The 22195-nt window shown below is 43.2% G+C and overlaps 1 protein-coding gene across 3 annotated transcripts in view; it reads right to left on the reverse strand.

Annotated features, from left to right (window-relative positions):
• Nucleotides 1-561: 561 nt before the first annotated feature.
• CHN1 (chimerin 1) overlaps nucleotides 562-22195 on the reverse strand; it is a 103594-nt gene continuing 81960 nt past the window's right edge. For all 3 annotated transcript variants that reach the window (XM_057423632.1, XM_057423631.1, XM_057423633.1), the window contains 6 exons: nucleotides 18814-18898; nucleotides 7443-7616; nucleotides 6672-6749; nucleotides 5370-5507; nucleotides 4262-4367; nucleotides 562-1489 (listed from right to left, as the gene is read on the reverse strand). In XM_057423632.1, coding sequence (XP_057279615.1) covers nucleotides 1318-1489; nucleotides 4262-4367; nucleotides 5370-5507; nucleotides 6672-6749; nucleotides 7443-7616; nucleotides 18814-18898 — 753 coding nt within the window. In that variant the 3' untranslated portion in view covers nucleotides 562-1317. The remainder of the gene's footprint in view (nucleotides 1490-4261; nucleotides 4368-5369; nucleotides 5508-6671; nucleotides 6750-7442; nucleotides 7617-18813; nucleotides 18899-22195) is intronic.

Below are 22195 nucleotides of genomic sequence, written 5' to 3' on the forward strand. Positions count from 1 at the left end.
AAACAGGGTGGGGGTGCAGGGAGGCACCTTATGGCTAACAGGAAGGGAGCACATCTGGTTGTGATTGGGGATTATTCCTCCTCCTCTGGGTGGTGTTTGCAGGGCAGGCAAAAGTGCTTGCACTGGAGTTGGACGCTTCAAGCACAAACCAAGTGTTCTGTGATACATTCACATTAGAGATTCACCTATTCTGGGCAGCTACAACTCTGTAATGGTAAACAGCAATTCCAGTTCATATATGTAATTATAACAAAATACATGTAAAATATGAAGTAGTATATGGCTTGATGGTACTTTTTTGGTTTAAGAGTTCTGAAGTATTCTTGAGAGGCATCTTGGACAGTGAAGAAGGAAATTGTCAAACTAAAGAGGCATCTGTGGATGCTTAGCAAAATGTCAGGCTCCAAAGTATTTAGATCAGAATGGTCTTGCCAGAACCAGTAACACTCTAACTCACTTCTTCTAAATCAGGGGTTGTTCAGGGTTAAAGTGCCAACGTAAGTAATGAAACAAACTGTATTTCTGAAACATGTTTGTTAAGTAAAGATAAATAGCTTAATGTTAGAGTTCTAAAAGCAAAATTTAATAAATTAATATATGCATGCCAGATAAAAATACAAAATTACAATCGAAATAGCAATAATAATAAAGGAACACTGTTCAGCATTGCAGATTTCACTGCAACCACCATAAACATCATGGAGAATTACTTAAAGTAACATTTAAAGTACACATTTTGCTTCTGTTAAAAACAAATTACTATCTGATGAAAAAACTGAAAGAAACCCAAGAAGAAATCAGCCCCTGAAGTGGCAGAGAATGATACGAAAAGTCAATAAACTGCCAGAGGCTCCATTTCACGTAAGTCAGCCTTCTTTTTAGTATCAGAAACCAATTACATAGAACATAAAAGCAAATTCACAACAGGTTTACACGGAGAAACATGCTGAATTACAATCACAAACTATCCAGAACAAAGATGCTGCACCAGCTCAGTTGTTTTCTTCATGGAATGAGTCTCACCAGAACAGGGAGAACAGGGAGCAAATCATGCAATAGCTTTAGGCTTTTTGTTTTTTATTTTAACATGATAAACACCCAGGATTACTAGTACTGGAAAGTATGTGTTAACCTTTTTCAACATCGGCTGAATGGCACTACAGAAACGACAAAGAGTTCCTTCATTTTTATCCTGAATACATCGAAAGCTCTAGCAAATACGGAATTCAGCGACAAGAGCCATTAAATTACTTTAAAATATTCCTTCATCCATAGAACACTGTTGCTTCCTTTTTTATTACAAAACCCCCAAAATATTCAAAATAAAATGTCTTCATTTTTTATAAGCATCTCCACCACAAGTCTCTGATAACGGATGTCATTCAATGCAGCCATCGCATCCAGCTCTGGTGCTCTCATAAGAGTTGGTCCAAAAACTATGCCCAGATTCTCTGCACTCATCAGATTTTCCTTTTCATGGAGCGTTACTCTGTAAAAAAAGAACAGTATTTTTCATATTCCTTCTGTGCCAAACTGTGCCCGCATATGGTTGAAAAGCAGGGAAACTGGACAGAAATGTTTGCCATTTCCAAAGCCTGTGAGAGGGTGCTGTTTCCCCTAGGACACAAATGGAAAGATCAGGTGAAAACACTCAGAGGTTAGCGAGTGCAAACACTATGCAGGTTTACGGTGAGTCAGATATCTCTGTCCTCTACCACACACACAGACCATGTTTACTAGCAGGAGGGATCAGTACCCCATGGCAAGGGAGGGGGCTGAGGGGTGAACTCAGACAAATCAGAACAATCTCACTTCTGCTCTTTACAACGGCACCATTCAGAGGCTGTTCCTATGGGAAGCAGACCGTGTTTGTCATTACTTAGGCAATTTTATGATCACTAGAGATGTGCTCCTGTGCCCACCCGGGTGGGATTCTGCCCAGGTTTCCCCTGTGGCACACGGCTCCGTGTGGCCACACTGCTCCTCTCTCTGCATATGACGGCACGGGCATGAAGCACATCATACATGAATTCCTTGCCTTTACTCACTACAGGCTAACTGTGCTAAGCTGGAAGCACGGTTCCTCTTCAACACAAGTTATGTCCTGTGGCATGTACTAAGAAAAAAAGTGAGTCATCCCATTTGCGTGGCAGTCTGAGCAGGTCATTAAACCTGTGCTCTGACAGGACCACTTCCACTCCTACCTCTTCTGGGGTCCTCAGCAGCTGCCAAACAGCTGAGCCCTCAGTGCAGGGAAGCCTCCCACTGCCTGGTTCCCATCTGCAGGAGAGGAGGAGGTGTGGAGGCCATGTCCTGCTGCTCCACAGGAACTTGACCTGTTCAAAGCTGTGGGCTGAGGTCCTGCTGTGGGGCAACTCCTGAAATGTGATTTGAGAGAAGAATTGTACCTACAAGACAGGCCTCCTCTGCCTGGGCTACCGCAGAAACATGCCTGCTCAGCAAATGCCAGAAGGGTCACTGCTGCACACGATGATCTCCGGGGTCATGGGATGGCATTTCCTCATGTGGGCTCAGAGGAGGCCTGTGCTCTCCCATGCTGCTGTGCCTTATGGAGAAGGCAGGGTCCCACACAGGGGAGACAGGAGGAGGACAGACTGACTGAGGTGTCCTAACACTGAGCGCCCCTATCACTCTGCCCACCACAACGGGTGCAGGAGACACAAACACGACTCGAAGCCTAAGCCTCTGCCTTGGTTTATCCTGGTGAATTGCCTCGTTCAACAATACAAATTTATATTATTCAAATGTTTTAATATGCACGACAGTTTAAAGAATCCACCAGGATTCTCAAAAGCAGCTAAGAACCCAGGGACAGCAGCTGGAAGAGTCTAGCTAAGTTACTCCTCACCATTGTGACATCTTGCATTGCACGAAAAAATCCCTTGGTATACAAAAGGGATTCAAGATTTTTCTTCTTTTTTTTTCCCCCATTCTGCCTTAATTTTTATTTTAAACCAAGTTGGACTGATGTTTCCAAGGTGCTGTCTTCAGTCTGTAACTATTCCAGATAAATGAGCTGCATCTGAACACCTGCATTCGGCAGCAAGACAACAGCCTGTTGAGCACCACAGCTCTTTTTAGCAAATGTATTAAAAGGAAGTTTAAAACCAAGTGCATTTTGTCACCCTTCTACTTTATCATTCACCTATACCGGGAATACAGCGTGCAAAAGCAGCTTTCTAACTAGAGCACTCTTTAAGAGGGTACGGAAAAATTAACTTCACGCTTCACAAGCTGTAAGGTGAGCTTTTTTGTTCCTGTGTCTCTCATCTCTGTGTCTGCTTTAAAACATCCATTAGAAATGTCACTGAAATAAATGGGCAAATCAGGCAGAAACCTTGTAGCTGAATTTTGCCTGGGGCACTTAGCAGAGTCAACATATTCTTACTAGTAGAACTATAAAAGGAAAAAAGCACAAGAGAACTCAAAGTATTTTTCTAAGGAACGGGAATGATTCTTATATATCAACAATAAGCTCACATTCGTCAAGAAACTAAAATGGATACCTTAACATGCCCATTGTGGTTTTTTTTTCCCCTGCTTTCCTGAAAAGAAATAGAACCTGTGCTCTTGCACTGGATATTTATGCACTGGTCTGAAGCAGTTTCTTAGCCCACTGATCAACTTCAGTCATGTCTTGGGGAGCTGGAGAAACCTCAGAAGAATTTATGTTCCCATGGTTTTGAGAAGGTGGTAGGTGGAACAAGGGGATCCATACTGGTGAGGAACGTCTGGCAGACCTCACCAGACTTGTGGCTGGGGGGCAAATTAACACTGTGCCTAATCAGGGTCAGCTCAAGCCTAGTGTATGCTGTCTTTTTGAGGGTGTCAGGGATGATCAGGGTAGATGAGACTTAGCAGAAAAAGACACCAGTCTATAGCCATCAAGCTGTATTAGTTCCCTGCCCAGGGAGTGACTTATTATTCCCAGAGGTACAAATGGCTTTTTAACCATAAATATTCACTGTAACCTTGAACACAGAACAAATCTGGTAGGCAGATGACTTCTGTGTTTCAAAACTGCGTGTTTTTTTTACTTATTCCCTTTAATTGCTTTGGAAGTACTGTCAGTGGGATAAACCCCAGTGCTTGGGTATTCACTGTGGTGCAGACTATCGTTCCCCAACACAGCTCAACTTCAGGATTCAGTGGGCCTTGCCCACACTTTTCTGGAGGTCCTAGAATCGACTTAAGCTAAAAATGTGTTCAGCTTAGGGTTCCTTGCAGCCAGCCTGCCTACCTCTTCAGATGTGCCATGAGATACCGTAATGTTTCACAGTGTGCAGGAGGCAGCAGCTTCAGCGCCTCATGGAGAATTTCCAGCTGTTCATCCGGATCGGTGGTTTCTGTAACACAGATGTTCAATGGTCACCACGTGTACAGCTAGAATTCACACACAGAAAGACAACAAAGGTGGCCTGCAGAGAAGATAGGGTCTCACAGCTCTGCTGGGTTACTGACTTTCAGAACATAACCAAATGTCATAGTGGAGGATTTGCCTGTCCAAAAAGGTGCCCAGAGCTCCATCAGGATGTAACTGGTTTTGGACAAAGAAAACTCCCCAAAGCAGACTGCACTCCACTGAAAGAGTCCCTGCAGCCTACAGAAAAAATCCCCCTGACAATCCTTGCTGACTGGACTAGTTCTGCACAAATAATCCACAGGTGCAACGCTGGGACAGCAGAAGGAAGTCTGCCATCACCATCTTTGGCTGTGTCCATATTACTTGGAAAATGCCTCCTCCAGAGGAGCGGTGAGGCCAGCATCCGGCCCTTGTTTTCTACCCACAGCTACCTCACACCTTTACAGGTGTGGCTGGTGTGACTGATACACTGCAGAGATGTTTCAGGCAGCCAGGATGCTTGGGAGAGGTGTTCCAGCTGGGCTTATTGCTGTGCTCGCAGACTCTCTGAAGGTGGCCTTAAGAATGAGTGCTTATCAGCTTATGAAAACACTCAAAAACGGACACCTCTACAAACACAGACTTATCTTACTTCTAAACACTTTGATAAATCACCTTCTCTCTGGCAACATAAACCCAACAGACTTTAAATGTCACTGTCAAGTACCAGGGATTCATGAAAGACAAACAAAGCGATATAATCCAGAATGTGTGATGAAAAGGAAGCATTCCTGGTGACAAAGGCAAGGAAAAATGTAACCATGATCATGTAGCACCACTTGGTCGTGTCGTAATGTGCAGTGCATCTTCACTCCTGCAATCCTTACTAAATAGGGCATCGTGTAAGAGCTGATGGGACAGCTATGAAATGAAAAGGCAAGTACAAAAAGCACAAAAAGGAGAAGAAAAGAGAATGAAAACCAGGAGGAAAATGCGTTATACTTACTTGCAGACTCTATAAACTTTGGGTAGGCATCATACGTGATGAGTGGAATTGGCAAATCCCTGAAGTACAGTTTAAGTGCACCAGTGATAATATTGATATCTTCATACATATTCACAGAAATATCAGCTTTTTCCCCATCTGTGTGGAGAAGGCACTGACATTAAAGCCTTGGAAATGGAACCAGATGTAAAATAGCATTCAAAAGAAAAATAATAACTTGGTTAAGCAAACATTATTAAAAAGGACACAATTCCAGATTTTGGCTTTTATAAGCAAAACAGTTACTGGGCTGTGAAATTCATCTTTTCAGGATGAAAACCTCCAGGATTTTATAAAGAAACTTACCCTTTCTTCATTCCAAACGACTGCAAAAAATGCAGATTATTTTTTAAAAGAAAACCTGCCTGCCTGATCTAGCAGTTTCTATCTTGTATTAATGTGTGGAAGTTCAGCTCTTTCAGAACACATTGCGCTGCCAAACAGCACATTTTGTCAGTACTGAATGAGAAACCAGGGGAGTCTGGGAAAAAATGTAAAAGAAAGAAAACCAACTTAGTTGTTCCACAGCCTCCTCATATTATAGGAAAAACATGTGTTCGCCATTCAGCTACAGCATACTACCTACTCCTGACCACAGTGGACACAGATGCAGAACTTGGCTTCTCCAGCACATCCCCACCCTGCTAACACTGCAGAGGAGGCAGATGTTGTCTGAACAGGTCCAGTCCTCCGGAGAAACAGGACAGAGAGCTTCCAGCATGGATTTTGGCTTTGTCTTCTATTGGGATAGGGGGACTGCAGCTGGAAAGCCTTTAGTTTTCCCACTGTCGTTTCTCAGAGAGAAGAGTTTATTCCCACTGACCTTCTTTTAGACTGCAGTAATTCAAATTTTGTTTGCACTATTGTAGTCATCTTATTATTTTGGAGCTTTCATCCAGAAAGATGGATTTAAATTGCAGAGCCCTCTTCAGGCACTTTACCACTTGCCTTCTATCCCTCCCCCATGCCCTTGAGCGCAGCTTTACTTGCAAACTAGGGCAGTAGTTCAGAAAGCTTTGTCCTTTCCTATGCACATCATTATTGAAGCACAGATACTGATGGAAGGAGAAAAGTAGATTTTGGTAATAAAGGCCAGAAGCAAATATGCTTTACTGATGGGGAGACTCCCCTTCTGCTAGCACAGCCGCCAGACTCCTTCAGACCAGCGATGCAGTGGAGCACGAGACAGACAGAGGCTGTGCAGAAAAAATGGCTATGTTTAATACATCAGCACAAAGTTTCTGCATGCGGGAAAGGCTGTACCTCTGTCAAATGCCATTTTGACATCTTCGATAAGATCGCTAAATCCTGAGACTCTGTACAGTCCTTCGGAATTAAGACCTGCAATGAACATTTTAACAAGATTAAAATTAGACTTAATTCTCCATTTCTCTTCCATCCAGTTCTTCCTTTGCCAGGTTCTTCATTTAAGGCAGAAAAAGCAGACATGTTTTAAAAGCCTTATCAGAATGAAATCTTGCCCTGGCTTTTTAACCCTGACCCTTGCATCAGCTGCCTTGTTATATCAGCACTAAATTATGTTTACACAAATGATTTCAGAGCTGAAGAAACATGCTAAACCAATTACAACCGATTCAAAAATGACTGAGATTAGCATACTTGATGTTCAGTCACTATTTCTGAATGAAACCAAAAAACTCTCATCCTAGAAAAGGATACTCCATGTGGGCTAGGGGATCTGCTAAGAGGGAGCACATCGATACTAACTGCCTTTGCTTTAGCACATTCACTTAGTTTTTTTTAATAAAAGTGTTACTGGAAAGATAGGTGCCAATATATAACTATAAAGCAGTAATTGTCCATTAAGCAATTTCTAGCAGCATCTATAAAAATTATAAATGGGTATGAAGCATGAAATAATGCAAAGTATAATATCAGCTGTGCAGGGTAATTGGCAGTCATAAAACGTCTTGTGCAAATCTGTTTTGAGCAATTCAGCAGACACCCAGATGACCCAGATCAATCTAAACGGATCATCAGCAAAGCAACCTAAGTCCATTAACTATGCCTTACCTCTAGATTCAATTTCCCTAATGCACATATCCACTACCATTGGTCTCTTAGTGAAGTGTGCTTTTACTAGCGTTGTGAGGTCACAGCTGTACACTTTCTTGACATGCTTCAGATCTGGCTTGCAGTCATTTGGGACCATCTTGGAACACTGCTTGTGCACATTTAAACCACAATCTGAGAGAAAAATAAAAAGACAATGAGACTGGTGCTCAGTGAAAATGTATTTCGAGGTTGGTACTATGGAGTACATATGGCTCCAGCAGGTTCCGACCGACCTTATCTCACAACTACTACTTCTGTTGAGACCCTTTAACCATCAAGCGTGTGAGGTAGGGACCAACCTTAAGACAGATCTTCTATCCAAGACATTTCCTCTGTCCCTAAAAGATCTAACACAAAGTGACAAACTCTTCAGATGGGTTTTCAAATCAGGATCCCCACCACTATTACACACGCTGCTGTCATGACGTAAACTTACTTCCCAGATTGCTGAGGATTTCCTAACACTTACAGCTTTAACGTAGTCCTGGACTGTGGCACTTACGACACCTCCTGGGGAGATGGAGGGAGGGAATGGGTCTCAGAAGGCTATAATCCCTCTGCAGAACATGCTGAACCCCTTCAGGAACCCTTATGCTCTTGCCGGATATGGCAGCACATGCACAGCATTGCTATTGACAAGGTCCCTTCCGCAGCTCAGAGGGGACTTGAATAATAGACACAGGGGTCTCCCAGCTGGTTGGTGGTTTCTTGCTATGGAGCAGTTTACAAAGGGCTCTGCTAAATCACAGCAGCTGCAATTCTGATGCCGTTTCACAGGGTGTGTCTGAAACAAAGTGTTGGCAGCTCCAAACCAGTTCTATTTACTTTAAAAATTACTCGGGGAAAATTTCTCGTAGTTTTTAAAAGCATAAACAAACAACTCCACAGCTTTATTGTAAACATACTAAGAAGGGGTTTTAGTTTAAGTGAAACTTAATTGAAATCAGGTTATTGAAAAATGCTTGTTCTGCCTAAAAAACCACTCAAGGCATAACGCTCAGGGTTTGGCATGGAAAACGTGTGTAAGGAGGCCTCTGTAAGGAGCAGCCTCCTGCACTGCTCCCAGTTTCTACTGCCATTTCTCCTGGTCTGCAATGCAAACTCACATGTGCCTGGGAAATAGCAAGCAGTGAGGAAGGCAGCACTTTGCAGTCAGGGCATTTACCACACTTTGACATGCACTCAGTATACACTGAGACTTCAGTTCTGCAGGCATTTCTGTTCCTTGCTGCACTGCCACTTGGAGTCCCCTGGATTTCTGCAGAATTAAGGGCTGTAGGAGATTGAAGGATCAATGCCTTGATGAAAACCTGCACTCTCCCACTGCAGTACTGAATCTGTACAGATTCCCTTCATATTTTGTTCTTGTTGATTCTGCCAATACTTGTATTTTCATTAATGCTCCACAGATTATTTGACTTTGTTCTTTCCAAAACAGTAAACCCCAGAATTTATCACTAAATTGAATTTCCACTAAGTCAGCTGCAGTCTGCTGCTAAAAGCACTTTGTTTACTTAACAGGCCTGTAAAGCAACCAGCTTTGTCACTTAGGATCCTCAGTAAAACATCCAGTCTCTGGTTGCAATTAAAGTTCAGCATGTCACCTTCAATCAGTCAAAACTCGCACAAATCCCCATCCAGATGAAATGCCTGATTAAAACTCTCCTTAGCTATTTCTGTGCAGGAGCGGCTCCCTTCATTGCGATGAGTGGGTAACATACAAGCCAGGGCGCTGCAAATGCTCCATTTCCCACCTGGCTGTGATTTTGTGTTGTGAACCTCACCCTGGGCAAAGCAAGCAACGTAAAACCCAGCTCCCTGCAAACAAGCAGTACCCCTGGGGTACCTGTCACAGTGGCCTGTGATGGAGACCCAGGCAGTGGCAGGCTCAACTGCTGTCCCTCCAAGCATGGTGAAGTTCAGTTTGGTCACTCGGGGTCCTTCAGTGTTTGCTCAGTTGCCTCATTTGTGACAGAGAGGAAACAGTGGCAGCCAAAGCACTTGCTTTCACCAAATCCCACGTTTAATCAAGGGCTCTCAGACCCCAAACTGCATGATGACACCAGCTCTTCACACACAGCCTTCACCCTGCCTGTGGTTCTGGGGTGCGGAAGGAGGAAACTCTGAGACCAGATCTGTGCCCAGCACTGCATTTTGTCTGAACTGTGAAAAAACAGGTCCCTCTGGGTTTTAAACAGGGAAACCAAATTCAATGGAAACGTGACCCCAGTGCTTTATTGTCTCAGTGCTTCACCTTTAGCATGGAAAGGAGAAGCTGTTCTTGTCTCCTCTGGGTCTTATAGAAATAAATTCATTAAATGTTTGTTGAAATGCAGAGGAAAAAACACTCATCTTTGGTGTAAGGCTTGAATACTGCGCTGTTAGTAAGACAGCAGCTCTAACAAGAAGACAAAATACCGGACAGGTTCTATTAAGCAAGTACCACCCATTCTGCTTTCAGAATAAAGATGAAGTTGTGAAGTAAAAATACTAAGTAGTCAAATAATTAGAGGCATGTCTTAACACACACACACACACACACACACACACACACAGAAGCAAATTAAGACTGAATAGGAAATCTTAATTCTTGATTTCCTTTATTTTGAAACCTTAACTTTGCAGTAAGAGTATTTACAAATGCAAATATAATTATTATACATAGAATTCCTAAAATTGCTGTAAGGAGCACCCACTCCAACATGTGTGTGAAATGCTCTAGTATGTCTGTCAACAATGGTGTCTATAAGACGGGAATGGCAGTGTCTCACTCATGAGGACTCACGAGTGATTTTGTGAGTGCAAATCAGCTGCTTCACAAGACAGCAATATAGCTCAGATTTATGTTGCTGGAAATTCAAGGATAATTAAGACTAAAATGTACAAAAAAGAAAAAGGAAAAACATGCGTCCAAGTGTCTTATTCTTGACTTAAAACAATTATCACATTCACTGAGATAATTCTATGTATAGACAAGAAAGTTTCATTTCATTAAAATATCTCACAGAAATGTTTTCAATGTGACAATGTGAAAACCTTGCTCCTGAAAATACTTGTTATTGCTAATCCCATAGATTCAAATGGGCTTTGGATCTGACCTCGTTAATACCAGAATAGTAATTACAGATGCAAAAGTCAACTTTTCTCCTCTCTCGTTTGCTCTTCCTTTGCATTTGATTAGCTTTTATGTACCAGCCTATTGCTTAAGGGCTTACAAACCCTCCCGAGAAACATTTTAAACCTAGAAATATTTCAGATACTTAATGCTCAGAAAATGCATGAGCACTACATTCAGTATTACTGGGATGTGTGATACCCTTCTAATAAGATTCTTCACATACCTCTTACGTGAGTGCAGAAGACCGCCTTACTTTAGCAGTTCTGCATCAATAAAAACTCCTAGGAGATTTCAGTGGATTTCCAACAGGAAAATTGTGTTTTTCCCAACAGAGAAGCTGAAACTCAACAATGCCATGCTTTCTACCAGGTGGGTTCCTCTCCGCAGGTAACAATACTTCATGAAAGGCAGAACAGGCATGTCTCAGTCGCTAGTCTCTGGTTCAGTTGATAACTTGGGATGAAGGATAATACCTTATTAACTCTAACAGGTAAAAAGCACAATGGCAGGAGACGAGGTCAGTTCTCCTCTTCACAGAGCACCAGAAACGTGCCAGCCTTATACAGTAACTATACTCAGCTTACGTTAGACAGGAATTATGCTGCAAATTACATATTATTAAATAAAAATGTCCTCTGTTCTCATTGCAGATGCTTCATGAAAGCTTCAAAATCCATTGTCTTAGAATCAACTAGGAAGGAACAAGAAAGCTGAGTCCTGAACCTCTCTGCATGCTGCTGCATGGTGAAGTCTTCAGACTGCCTGCCTTGTTTGCACATGAGCTTCATGATTTGGCCGAGTTCTTTAAGACCAAGAGGATTCATACAATTTCAAATTTAGGGTCTACTGACTTCTGGTTATATCAAAGTAAATCCTGAACAGCTGAGTTGGTGTTAGCAGCTTTCCTCCAGATCTAAAGTAATCAGGAGCCTTAATCCATTTCTTACAGATGTTCATCAGAGCTTACCTGCTGGCTGGCTATACAAATTGGTGAGGAGCTAAAGAAGAATCCCCCTAAAGGGATTTATCTGCTGATAAATCCCATAATAATACAGGTCAGAGTTAAAAAATGCAGCCATGAGCCCTTGCAGGTCAATAGGAAAACTTACTTCAGTTAATCAGAATTTCACCTTATACGGAGACAATTTCTCAGGACCAGAACTGTAAGTCACGCTTACTATTCCTTTTTACAGTGCTATCAAACTGTGACCACCTTTCAAATATACCAAATGCAACAAAACCAACCAACCAACAAAAAAAAGCAGTCATAAATTCACGAATTTATAGGAAGTTTGGATGTTTTTTTGTGGGGAAGAGTAGTTTTAGATGACAGGTTTAAAAGCCTGTGGTAAGCTGCCCTGATTTTAATAGCATATTGGTCTAGGAGTTCAGGTGAGCTGTGACATTACTTCTATGAGAGGTATTAAATTTAAAACCAGGCTGACAACAGTTTCCTGTGATACCTAGAAGAAGGTTTGGTAATGTTTTAGAAACAGCTAGTACTGATGTTAGTCCACTGGGCTGAAAGAACAAACAATGTGTTCATATTAATGCGTGAACACAGCCAGAAGATGCATGTACGTTAGTGCTACCCCATGAGCACACATTATAAATATTTGCAGAGACTAAAATATACTTCACTGTCACTTTTTGATATACTGCTGATCTGACTTTATCCAGTTTTAGATTTCCTTTGGTTTATGATTTACTGGTTAACATGGCAGCTGATCACACTCCACTGGAACGATACCGTATGCTACATATATCACTCTAATTATATTTTTGAATTACCCTGAAGAAAATTTATGCATTTTGTCACTCCAAGGAGCAGCTTTAGGAGCTCAAAGGGAGATTTACATTATCTGCAAAAAGCTCTGAAAGACTCTCTGGAGGTTTATGGGAAGCATAGGAGGGTGGGAAGCATGGAGCTGGGGTGCTGTCACGATGTGTTGCCTTGGGCAGGTCTGCTGTGGTACCTGCCAGATGGGTTAACACCTTCACCTTTGGTAAGCTGACATCTGAAGACAAGGGGTTCTGCAAAAGCACAAAGTACTGGCATTGTTAGTTTTGCAAGGGTGAAAAGGTTAGAAAGGAACTTGCTCTCATAAAGAAATCATGAGCTAGTAGCTTTCCTTTTAATAATTTAATGCTTTTTTTCTGCAGCAGAGGAAGCAGTGTTTTCTGTTCCCTTGGATGCAGTGTGTGTGAACAAGCACCTGAACCCAGCAAACCCAGTGGGCCTGCGTGCTGCACTCTGTGTTTCCAAGCAGAAGGCAGCGGGGTGCTATGAAGGTCTGCCACCTTCCTCCTCCTCGGCAGAGCTGTTCCAGCCAGGGTGGCAACACGAGCTGCTGCACCGCCTTACATACATGTAATTTGTTAATGTGCAATGCACATATGGAAGCAACCTTGGTCCCACCTAAGTCCTAAACCACTTTATTAAGCAGCACCATGGCAAAAATGGCTTCTATGCTCCCCCAAACCTGTTATCATCCATACTATTGTATCAGACACTATAGGGTACGTTATTATTTAGGAAGGAATTTCAAGAGGGCAGCTAGTTACTGAGCAAGAAAATCACCAAATACTGCAGAAAAATCAGGGGTTATGAAATGAAAAAAAAGCCCATGAAACAAACCCCCTTATCCCAAAAGAATACATATGTCTGTGCCTTCAAGTGCTGGACATGTTTAGTGGCAATGGTTTGATTTTGTAGAAGTCTTAAAAGATCAGTTTGTTCAAAAACTTCCCTGGCTTCCTGCCATGACACCTGCCTACCTCCTCAACAGCTCCCCTGATGGGCCGCTGGCTTGCTCAAGGCTTCCAGGTCTGTGTGGGCTTGGAGATAAAGCTGCTTTTAGGACTTACAGTTTCAAGAATATATAGCTCCAGAATAGCTTCCCCATGGGAACGACTCTGAAGCAAGGCTCTCCTGCCTGATTAGCATTTCAGAACCATGGAACTCATTCCTTTCAGGAACACCACCAGATCCTGAGCTGCTGGAACAGCTTGTCAGGCATCACCACCTGCCTGAGGTCGGCAGGGAATGTTCTCCAACCATTCCTCTTCCCACAGCCATGGCCTCTGCGGCTTTGCTTTGCTCTTGTTCCCTCTTTGGGCTGTCTGTGCCCTACATCGTCAGGGAAACCAGCAGAATCGGAGTGCACAGAAGAAACTTGGATGTGTTTTTAAGGTGCAATTGTGGGCAAAATGGGAGCTTGTCATGACTAAGACATGCAAAATACCTTGAGATGGGACAACATGATGAGCACATCTTGCCTTCTCCTTTGCTGATTACATGACTAGATCATCAGCCATTCTTGCAAGCCCTAAAAGCACGAACACTGTGCCTGCACAACTACTGTCTGAGGGTGGGCAGGCTCCTTTGTGGTCTCCTGCATCCTTACATGCCAGTGGACCAACACAAGGCTGTTGTAAATGCCAACAAAGGGGTTAATAGCAAGGCAAAACAAAACAGCAAAGGAAATGCGGCAGTTGTATGTTTTTCAATTACTGGAGAAGGAAACAGATGACATGGGGAAATGAAACACTTCAGCAGTAAGTCACAAAACCATCCTGCTTTGAGACTGCAGTTTAACCTTTCTGAAAATGAGCTCCTGGGGCTTACTGCCACCAGGGCTTGGGCTCTGCCCACTGCTTGGGCTCAACTGGTTGCACCCACACTGATAGTTCAGCTGCACTATCAGCTTCTCAGAGGGTGGTTAAAAGGAGCAGCCCAAAACACTGTCAAAAGCATCCAGTGAAATGCAGTAAAAAAATTGTATCATTCCTTTAAGATAAGCTAATTAATGCTCTTAAACCAGCCTGTTTAAAAAAAAAAAAAAAAGAATCTTCTGATTAAATCACTTATTCATTAAGAATGACAAAAAAAGGGTACAGAAGGAAGAGATTATACAGTAGCTTGAACAGTTGTGATGGGCTGAGGAAGGGGACAGGACACACACACCAGCTTAACAAGTCAACTAGTCTGCTTGTCTACCAGTCTACTTGTGCAGTATAATAACAGCTGCTTGTCTACCAGTCTACTTGTGCAGTATAATAACAGCATCATTAATACCATGCTTTAGTCTCTGAGAACACACACAATTCACCACTAATGCTACTGGGTGTTACGCATTTACAACATTCATAAAATGAATTCCCTGCTGCACAGCTGCAGATTTTATTTGGATTTGTTATAGTTTATCTCCTGAACACATTCAGGTCAATGGGATGGGCCTGTGAGCCTGGGAGAGCCTTACACAGGGGCAATGTAATTCAGAATACGATTTTTTAAAGTTCATGCACTAGAGTTTGAGGTGGGGTAAACTCTTACATCTTTCTTAGCTTCCGCTGAGCTTCAGTGTTTACACAAGCTGGTGGCATCATAATTTCAAACACTTCTTTGGTCATTTCTATTTATGGTGAAAGCCTGCAGGAAGTCTGCTGGAGATGGAGCTTGCTGTCAGAAAAGGCAGATTCCTTGCATAGAGATGAGTCTTCATTTCACAAAAAAATTTAAGGGCCTTTGGCTAGGATGCAAAAATTGGAAGCATGACTCTCCAAGGCAGTAGGGCAGATGCCTTTTAAAAGGACTCACTCTAAGGAAGCAAATCTGTCTTTAAGTAAATTGATGAAATAAAGATCAAATTTGAGAGAATAACATCTAAGGAAAAAGAAATGATTCCTGTTCTGTTGGATATACCTCCAGCAGAAATCAAACTACAGATTTAAGTCCATGAATTAATTTCCCGTAGAATCCAAATCCTGGACATCACCCTAAGCCTTAATTTGGAAGACAATAAAGTCTTCCTGTGTTCCGTGGCCTGCATCAGCCCCGAAACCTTTGCAGTCAAGATGACAGCCAACATCTTACTTCAACCCATAACCACCTCCTCTCATCTTTATGAAACAAAAATATATACTCCTCCTTCTTTGTCTGCCACAAAACCCAAACAAGGATAAGCTAGCGAGAATCCATCTTCCAGGGGTTAATCATACTGACTGTACCTGACAAGATACAAGATACTGAATGCAGAGAGGGACACACTGAGTCATGCTGGACTCCAACAAAGCATGAGTCAAGGCAGTTCAGTTGCTAAGGCATCCTTGCCTGTTGCTATGGCATGTGTACAGTTATGAATGTTCAGCTCTGGTTTATTATTTTTCAAAGGACTGGCTTAGTTTGTGTAACAAACTAATCTATTGACTTTTTCCGCCAGCTCCTCCTCTTTTCTGAGATGGGTGACATTTATCTCTGCTGTCCAGTCTTGGACTGTCCCACACTTATCTTCTTGCATGTTTTTATGCTTCTGCAGAGAGAAGGATTTAAAATGGTTGAGGAGTAGCCCATGCAGTAATCTATTTGTATTTGTTAAACTTATCACTTCTGTACAGCAAATAGAGTCCTCTTGAGATGTGCAACTGTTGGCTATAAAAAGCAAATGCTTTAAAAAGTATAAAATTAGGTATGATCACTGCAGTTTGGCTCATAGGTATTTTCAATAAAATGATTATACAGACCACCAAACAGATTTTGTGTATTTCCCTGGAGTGGCATTGAACCCCATTTGAATGCAAGTATGCTGCCTCCTGCTAAAAGCTGTAATTTTTCTGCAGTACGAACCCACTCTGAGAAGCAAAGGCCTCATGTGGCTCCTTGTTTGCTGTGTTTCATTGTTTCCATATTAAAATGGCTCAGTTTAGAAGCAAAATGATTACTTTAAAGAAAAGCCCTAACACTTTAAGACCAAACTCCTGGCACTCAAACCTGAGCTCTTCCACACTAGGATGTTAACAGTGGTTACACAGGTCCTCGCCATGTACCCATACACCTCCAACTTTCCTCTGCAGTGCCCAGATCTGTACGGTTTCTGGCTCTGATGGCTTGTGCAGCCTCAGCTGATGGGAACAGGTAGACACTGTTGAAGGTGAGGCACAGAGAAGGCAGACTGTGGACCTGCCCTCTCCTACTCCATGGAGCTCTGCCTGGAGTCCCTCTCCTCTACCCAGCTGCTGATTTCCATGAAATTTATGAGAGTAAAATCCCCTGTGAAGCTCCTAGTTCTCCACCAGCTATCGCTGATGGCCAGTGGCTACAAGCTAGCCTTGCGGTGAGGGGACAACAAGCAAGGTGGCTCAGCTGCAACCCCTACCCTTAGGAAAGCCCGTTCTGCTCCTCAAACCGAAGCCAGGCAAACAGCACACACTGCAGAAGCAGGCCTGCCAGGCTGAGGAAGCACTGCTCAGCAGCCTTACTGCTGCATGGCCCCTCGCCTGCTCCCCCTCACGCCCCATCGGACAGTGCTGCACATCAACAGCTCGCCTGGTTGTGCCCAATGACCTCCAGCATGGCCCCAAAAACCTCAACCTCCCCCTGCCCCAACAGCCGATGCTTCAACAAGCAGTGCAGTTGTACAACACAGCATTTAAAAATACAAATAAGATCACAGAAAATACTGGAAGCTACCAACAGCGATATGAGCCCTTACACAAGATAGAAAGCCCTAATTATAATTTCTGATCCTATGAAGTCATCTAATACACATATGTTCCTCTGCACTGCAAGGAGGAAAAAGGAGACATGCAGTACTTATGTCCGTCCTCATAAGAAGGAAAGAAAACCAGACTTTGGAAGCTTTTGGGAATTCAGAATTTAGAAAACTCTGCATAAAACCGGAAAAATCAGTTCTACTTCAGTTAGGAAAAAAAAAAAAAGGCAGCACAAAATCATAAGCACTTTGGGTTTAATATAAAAGCAGAATTATTTTTTCATTCCACAGTGCCATGCAGCACTGCAAGCCTTCATACCCTTAATTGTTATTGATTTTCTGGATTAAAGTTACTTAACATAAATCTGAGAAATACTTGATATTTCTCCTAAATGCCAGAACTGAAGAATCTACTCCAGGCGAGGAAGGAAGATGGCACACTTACTGGCTCACGTGCCATCAAAAAATAACTACTTTAATCAGAGAACAAATCAAGAACAAAATAAGGCTTCCTCTTTCTCTTCTAGCACTGCACACCCTGTACAGAATCAACAGCAGTAAAAAGTACGAGCAATCTTCATTCATAAGCGAAGGACATGGCTGCAACCCTAAATACTTAGCAGAGAGAAAATACTTGAAAATGCCATTTTAGTATAATAATTTCTTAAAATGGAGCTGCACTCTCCAATACAGAATCTACTGATAACAACAGAAAATTACATTCAAATAATTTCAGGAGAAGGATTTTAAAATATTTCAATCCTATTTGGCTATAAATTAAGTTTTACATTATTTTGCAGTTCTGTGATAAACAGCCTTCTTATTTGCTTGACACAAGACTTCAGAAAGCTTTAGTCAGAGCAGATTTTCTTAAATTAGCTTGAAAATTCAGTTTCCAGGGCAACACATGCAGGTCTTCATACATCAACGTTTCTTTGCACCATTTTTATAGATGCGGTTGCTTGCTAGAATGTCATAAAATACTTTTTAAATACAGCAAACTATTTTGATCACTTTGATCCTTTTATTATTTTTTTTTTGCCTTTGAAAAAAGCTGACTGTCCTTTCTTCTCAGAAGAATCATATCAATAAAACTGACAAATTGTTTTACTTCACAGAGGCTTTATCCCAGAAATGCCTGCACTGACACCCATGCGTGTAATACGTTTCTACCAGCACCTGAATATTTATGTAACGTTTCAGTATGCGTCCCTTAGTCATCATCCCATTTCTTACTTTCTTTTCAGTTTGCAAGTAGGAGACATGACTTAGGGTCTATGGCATGCTGGGGGTCTGCTGGCTTACACACAAAATCAACCTGAGAGCCTGTTTCACAACAGCAACTTGAAATTTGCTGATGCCCACCTTGCACCGTGAGATCCTCAGTGAGTTTTTCACACCTGCCAATACATACAAGTGGTATAAAAGAAATAAAGCTCACAATGCATCTGCTTATTTCTCCTCCATTCTAAAAGGGGGTGAAAAACCAAATCCCTTAATGATGATTATCATTTCCCCTTCGTGAGCACTTGAGAGGTGCTCTGCATCACTGCAGTGATGTTACCAAAACAGGCACCTGAAACCACCAGCAACAGAGTGGATAGGCTTCCTTCTTTGATTTTTGGATCTTTGACATGCAGTATTACAGTGGAACAAGCAGCATATTAAATAGTTACGACATTAGGACTGTCTTGGGAAAAGAAGACTGAATGACTGTTACCTGCACATTTTACTCCCTGAGCAATAAGGCCCCACATGAAGTTGGCACAGTATTCACACCAGTGTGGGCCTCTGAACGTGTGCACCTGGAAGACAGCAGCAGAAAGAAAAATTACAGAAAATGACCAAACTATTTCATAGACATCAATATCAATGTGTCTGAACAAGGCAGAATTCCTCTTCTGTGAAGGCACCACATGCAGCCGCTGGAAGCTTCCCTTTATCACTGCAGGAAAGGAAGAAAGGAATGTAAGAAAGATTTAACTGCCAAGACTTGAAGGCCTGTGGTGAAAGGGACTTCTCCATCCTGAAGCATCCAGAGCAGCAGAACCGTGTCTGCTCCCAGACCATGTGGGTCACAGCCCTTCTCCAGCCTCTCAGCATCTCTCTATTTGGGCAGGATTTTAGCCACAAGGCGAGCCTTTTGCAGAGACCATGCAGGAGCTCCATCTCTTGATTTGAAATGTCTTCTGCTTTGCCCTCTCCTCCCCTCCACAAGGTGTTGTGTGAAATGCATACGGGGCTGCAAGATTTTACCTCGGGTGGAGAGAGTCCTGCCAGGCAGAAATACCACTGCTACACAGGAGCCTTGCAACCGTACTTAGGGATTTTCCAGTTTAGAATAAGTCTAAAAGGAAATGAATACTCTTCAGACTAATGTTACAGGTTGAAAACCCAAATGAGAGACCAAGAGCAGAATCCACTAAACCATGAAAAAAATTTTAAGCTAAAGAAGAAAAAACCCAATGTTCTTTTCAATCCCAGCTCACACGGTTGTTACAAATCCTGCAGCCACCATTAGCTGTTTCAGATTTTATTCTGATAGAGTTCCTGCAGTAGGAAACCACAGGATTCTTTACAGAGAAAATTATTACTTCCTTAGCCAACATAAAAGGCTTCAAGCCTCTATTTAGAATGGACAGGCTGACACAAAAAATCAGTAACCAGAGATCATGAAGAAAGGAAATTTGCAGTGAAATGTAGTAAAAAATGCTTCAGGCTTAAGTCACTCGGTTTTCCAGAGTTACTGAGCGGGTATCAGAGCAGGCAGTAACCTCAGGCACGTGCGCTGCCTGGTCAGATCAGTACAGAGCTGAAGAGAGAAGGAGCTGGTAGAAATGTGAAAGCTTGACATCCACAGAGAGCTCTGCTTATAAACAGCAAAACACAAAGTGGCCTGACCGAGGTAGAGAACATCCCCTGCACCGCTGATTTAAGTAGCAGCTGGATCCTTGCTCACACTTACCTTGAACAAGTGACAACCCAAAGCAGCACCCAGCCCACATTTCAGTTTTGGCTACGGGAAGAAGGTCTGCAGCCTCCTGGGCATTTGCTGCTCGTGAAGCAAGAGTAAGGTAGAGTAAGTCTGGAAAGTTACTCTTGAATTCACCAGTAATTCACATGTGGCTGTGCTGAGCTAGGCCTATATTTGCCTCCAGCCCTGTGCTGCTGAGCATCCCTGGTGCGAAGCTCTCCCCATCCTGCACTGGCCGCCTGCCCCCAGCAGCGCAAGCCGCCGTCCGCACCCACTCCTGAAGCCGCAATGTGCCCCACGAGCCCCTTCTCCCTCCAGCTGACTTCTACGGAGCAAACGATGACAAGACCGTCAGCAGCTGTAATTTCCATGTTCTCTGTTCCTCTCGCCGCAAAGAGATTTTTCACGTCTTCTTCTGTTACCCACCTGCACTACCCACATCCTCTTGGCTTTCTTCCTCAGCCTTGTGGTTTTTCTCTCAGGTCTTTGGCAGTGTCCTCTCCCCAGAATAAGCACATTCTGATACCCCCAAGCAAAACACTGTGTTTTAATGCCTGCAGGACTAACAGAACTTTCTCAGGGAATAGTGAGAGGAACATTCCCCACGAAAGACACTCATTTAAAATATTTCTCAAAATTCCTCCCAAGGAAAAATGAAACAAAAACGATAGTTCAAAAGTTTGAGCAATAAGCAGTATTTTTTCAGAGTACTTTCAGTTTACAATTTACATTTTTTTGTGGGGTTTTTTTTTTTTTTTTAGTATTTCTGATTGTAAAGGAGTGAGGGGTTTCCTTGTTCCTTGAAATGCTGACATTTTAACTTGTTACCTTAGGCAGAACAAGAACAAATTCTGACACATTAACATTCTCATCAAATAAAAACCAATACCATCCTGCGCCTCTTGCTTTGCTGATTTTAATTCATCAAATTCACTTTAACATACCACTTGCTGAAGTGCTTCTAATGGTTTTCCTGGGTGCTGGGGTGAGGGGAGAGGAAGGGTGGTGATGAGGGTAGATCATAAGAGAAGAGGAGAGGTGGCCATGAGGGCAGATCATGAGTGGAAAGAAGGGGCAGCCATGAGGGTAGACTGTGAGGGGAGAGGAAGGGGCAGCAGGGGCAGCCATGAGGGGAGATCATGAGGAGAGGACGAGTGGCCATGAGGGAAAACCATGAAGGGAAAGAAGGGGCAGCCATAAGCGGAGACCGTGAGGGGAGAGGAGAGGCAGACACAAGGGGTGATCATGGTCATGGCTCAGGGTTAAAGGGAGAACAGCTATGGGGGACATTACTGTGGGGATCTGTTACAGACCACCTGATAAAGAGGACTCTGTGAATGAAGCACTCTACAGGCAGATAGGAACAGCCTCAAACTCAAGCTCACAGGCTCTTGTTCTCATGGGGGACTTCAACTACGCTGATTCTACCACTTCTGTAACAAGTGGTGTCCCTCAGGGACCCGTGTTGGGACCGGTCTTGTTCAACATCTTTGTCGCTGACATGGACAGCGGGATTGAGTGCGCCCTCAGCAAGTTTGCCGATGACACCAAGCTGTGTGGTTCAGTTGATACGCTGGAGGGAAGGAATGCCATCCAGAGGGACCCTGACACACTTGTGAGGTGGGCTGATGCCAACCTCATGAGGTTTAACCATGCCAAGTGCAAGGTCCTACACCTGGGTCAGAGCAATCCCAGGCTACAGGTTGGGCAGAGAAGAGATTCAGAGTAGCCCTGCAGAGAAGGACTTGGGGGTGTTGGTTGATGAGAAAATGAACATGAGGTGGCTTCAGTGTGCGCTCGCAGCCCACAAAGCCAACCGTATCCTGGGCTGCATCAAAAGGAGCGTGACCAGCAGGTTGAAGGAGGTGATCCTGCCCCTCTACTCTGCTCTTGTGAGACCTCACCTGGAGTATTGTGTGCAGTTCTGGTGTCTTCAGCATAAAAAGGACATGGAACTGTTGGAACAAGTCCAGAGAAGGGCCACGAGGATGATCAGGGGACTGAAGCACCTCCTGTATGAAGATAGGCTGAGAAAGTTGGGGCTGTTCAGTCTGGAGAAGAGAAGGCTGCGTGGAGACCTCATAGCAGCCTTCCAGTATCTGAAGGGGGCTATAGGGATGCTGGGGAG

The sequence above is a fragment of the Pezoporus wallicus genome, unplaced genomic scaffold (assembly GCF_028554395.1).
Source record: "Pezoporus wallicus isolate ANWC-B61680 ecotype Strahan unplaced genomic scaffold, APGP_CSIRO_Pwel_v1 contig_1181, whole genome shotgun sequence".
In the NCBI taxonomy this organism is placed as follows: domain Eukaryota; kingdom Metazoa; phylum Chordata; class Aves; order Psittaciformes; family Psittacidae; genus Pezoporus; species Pezoporus wallicus.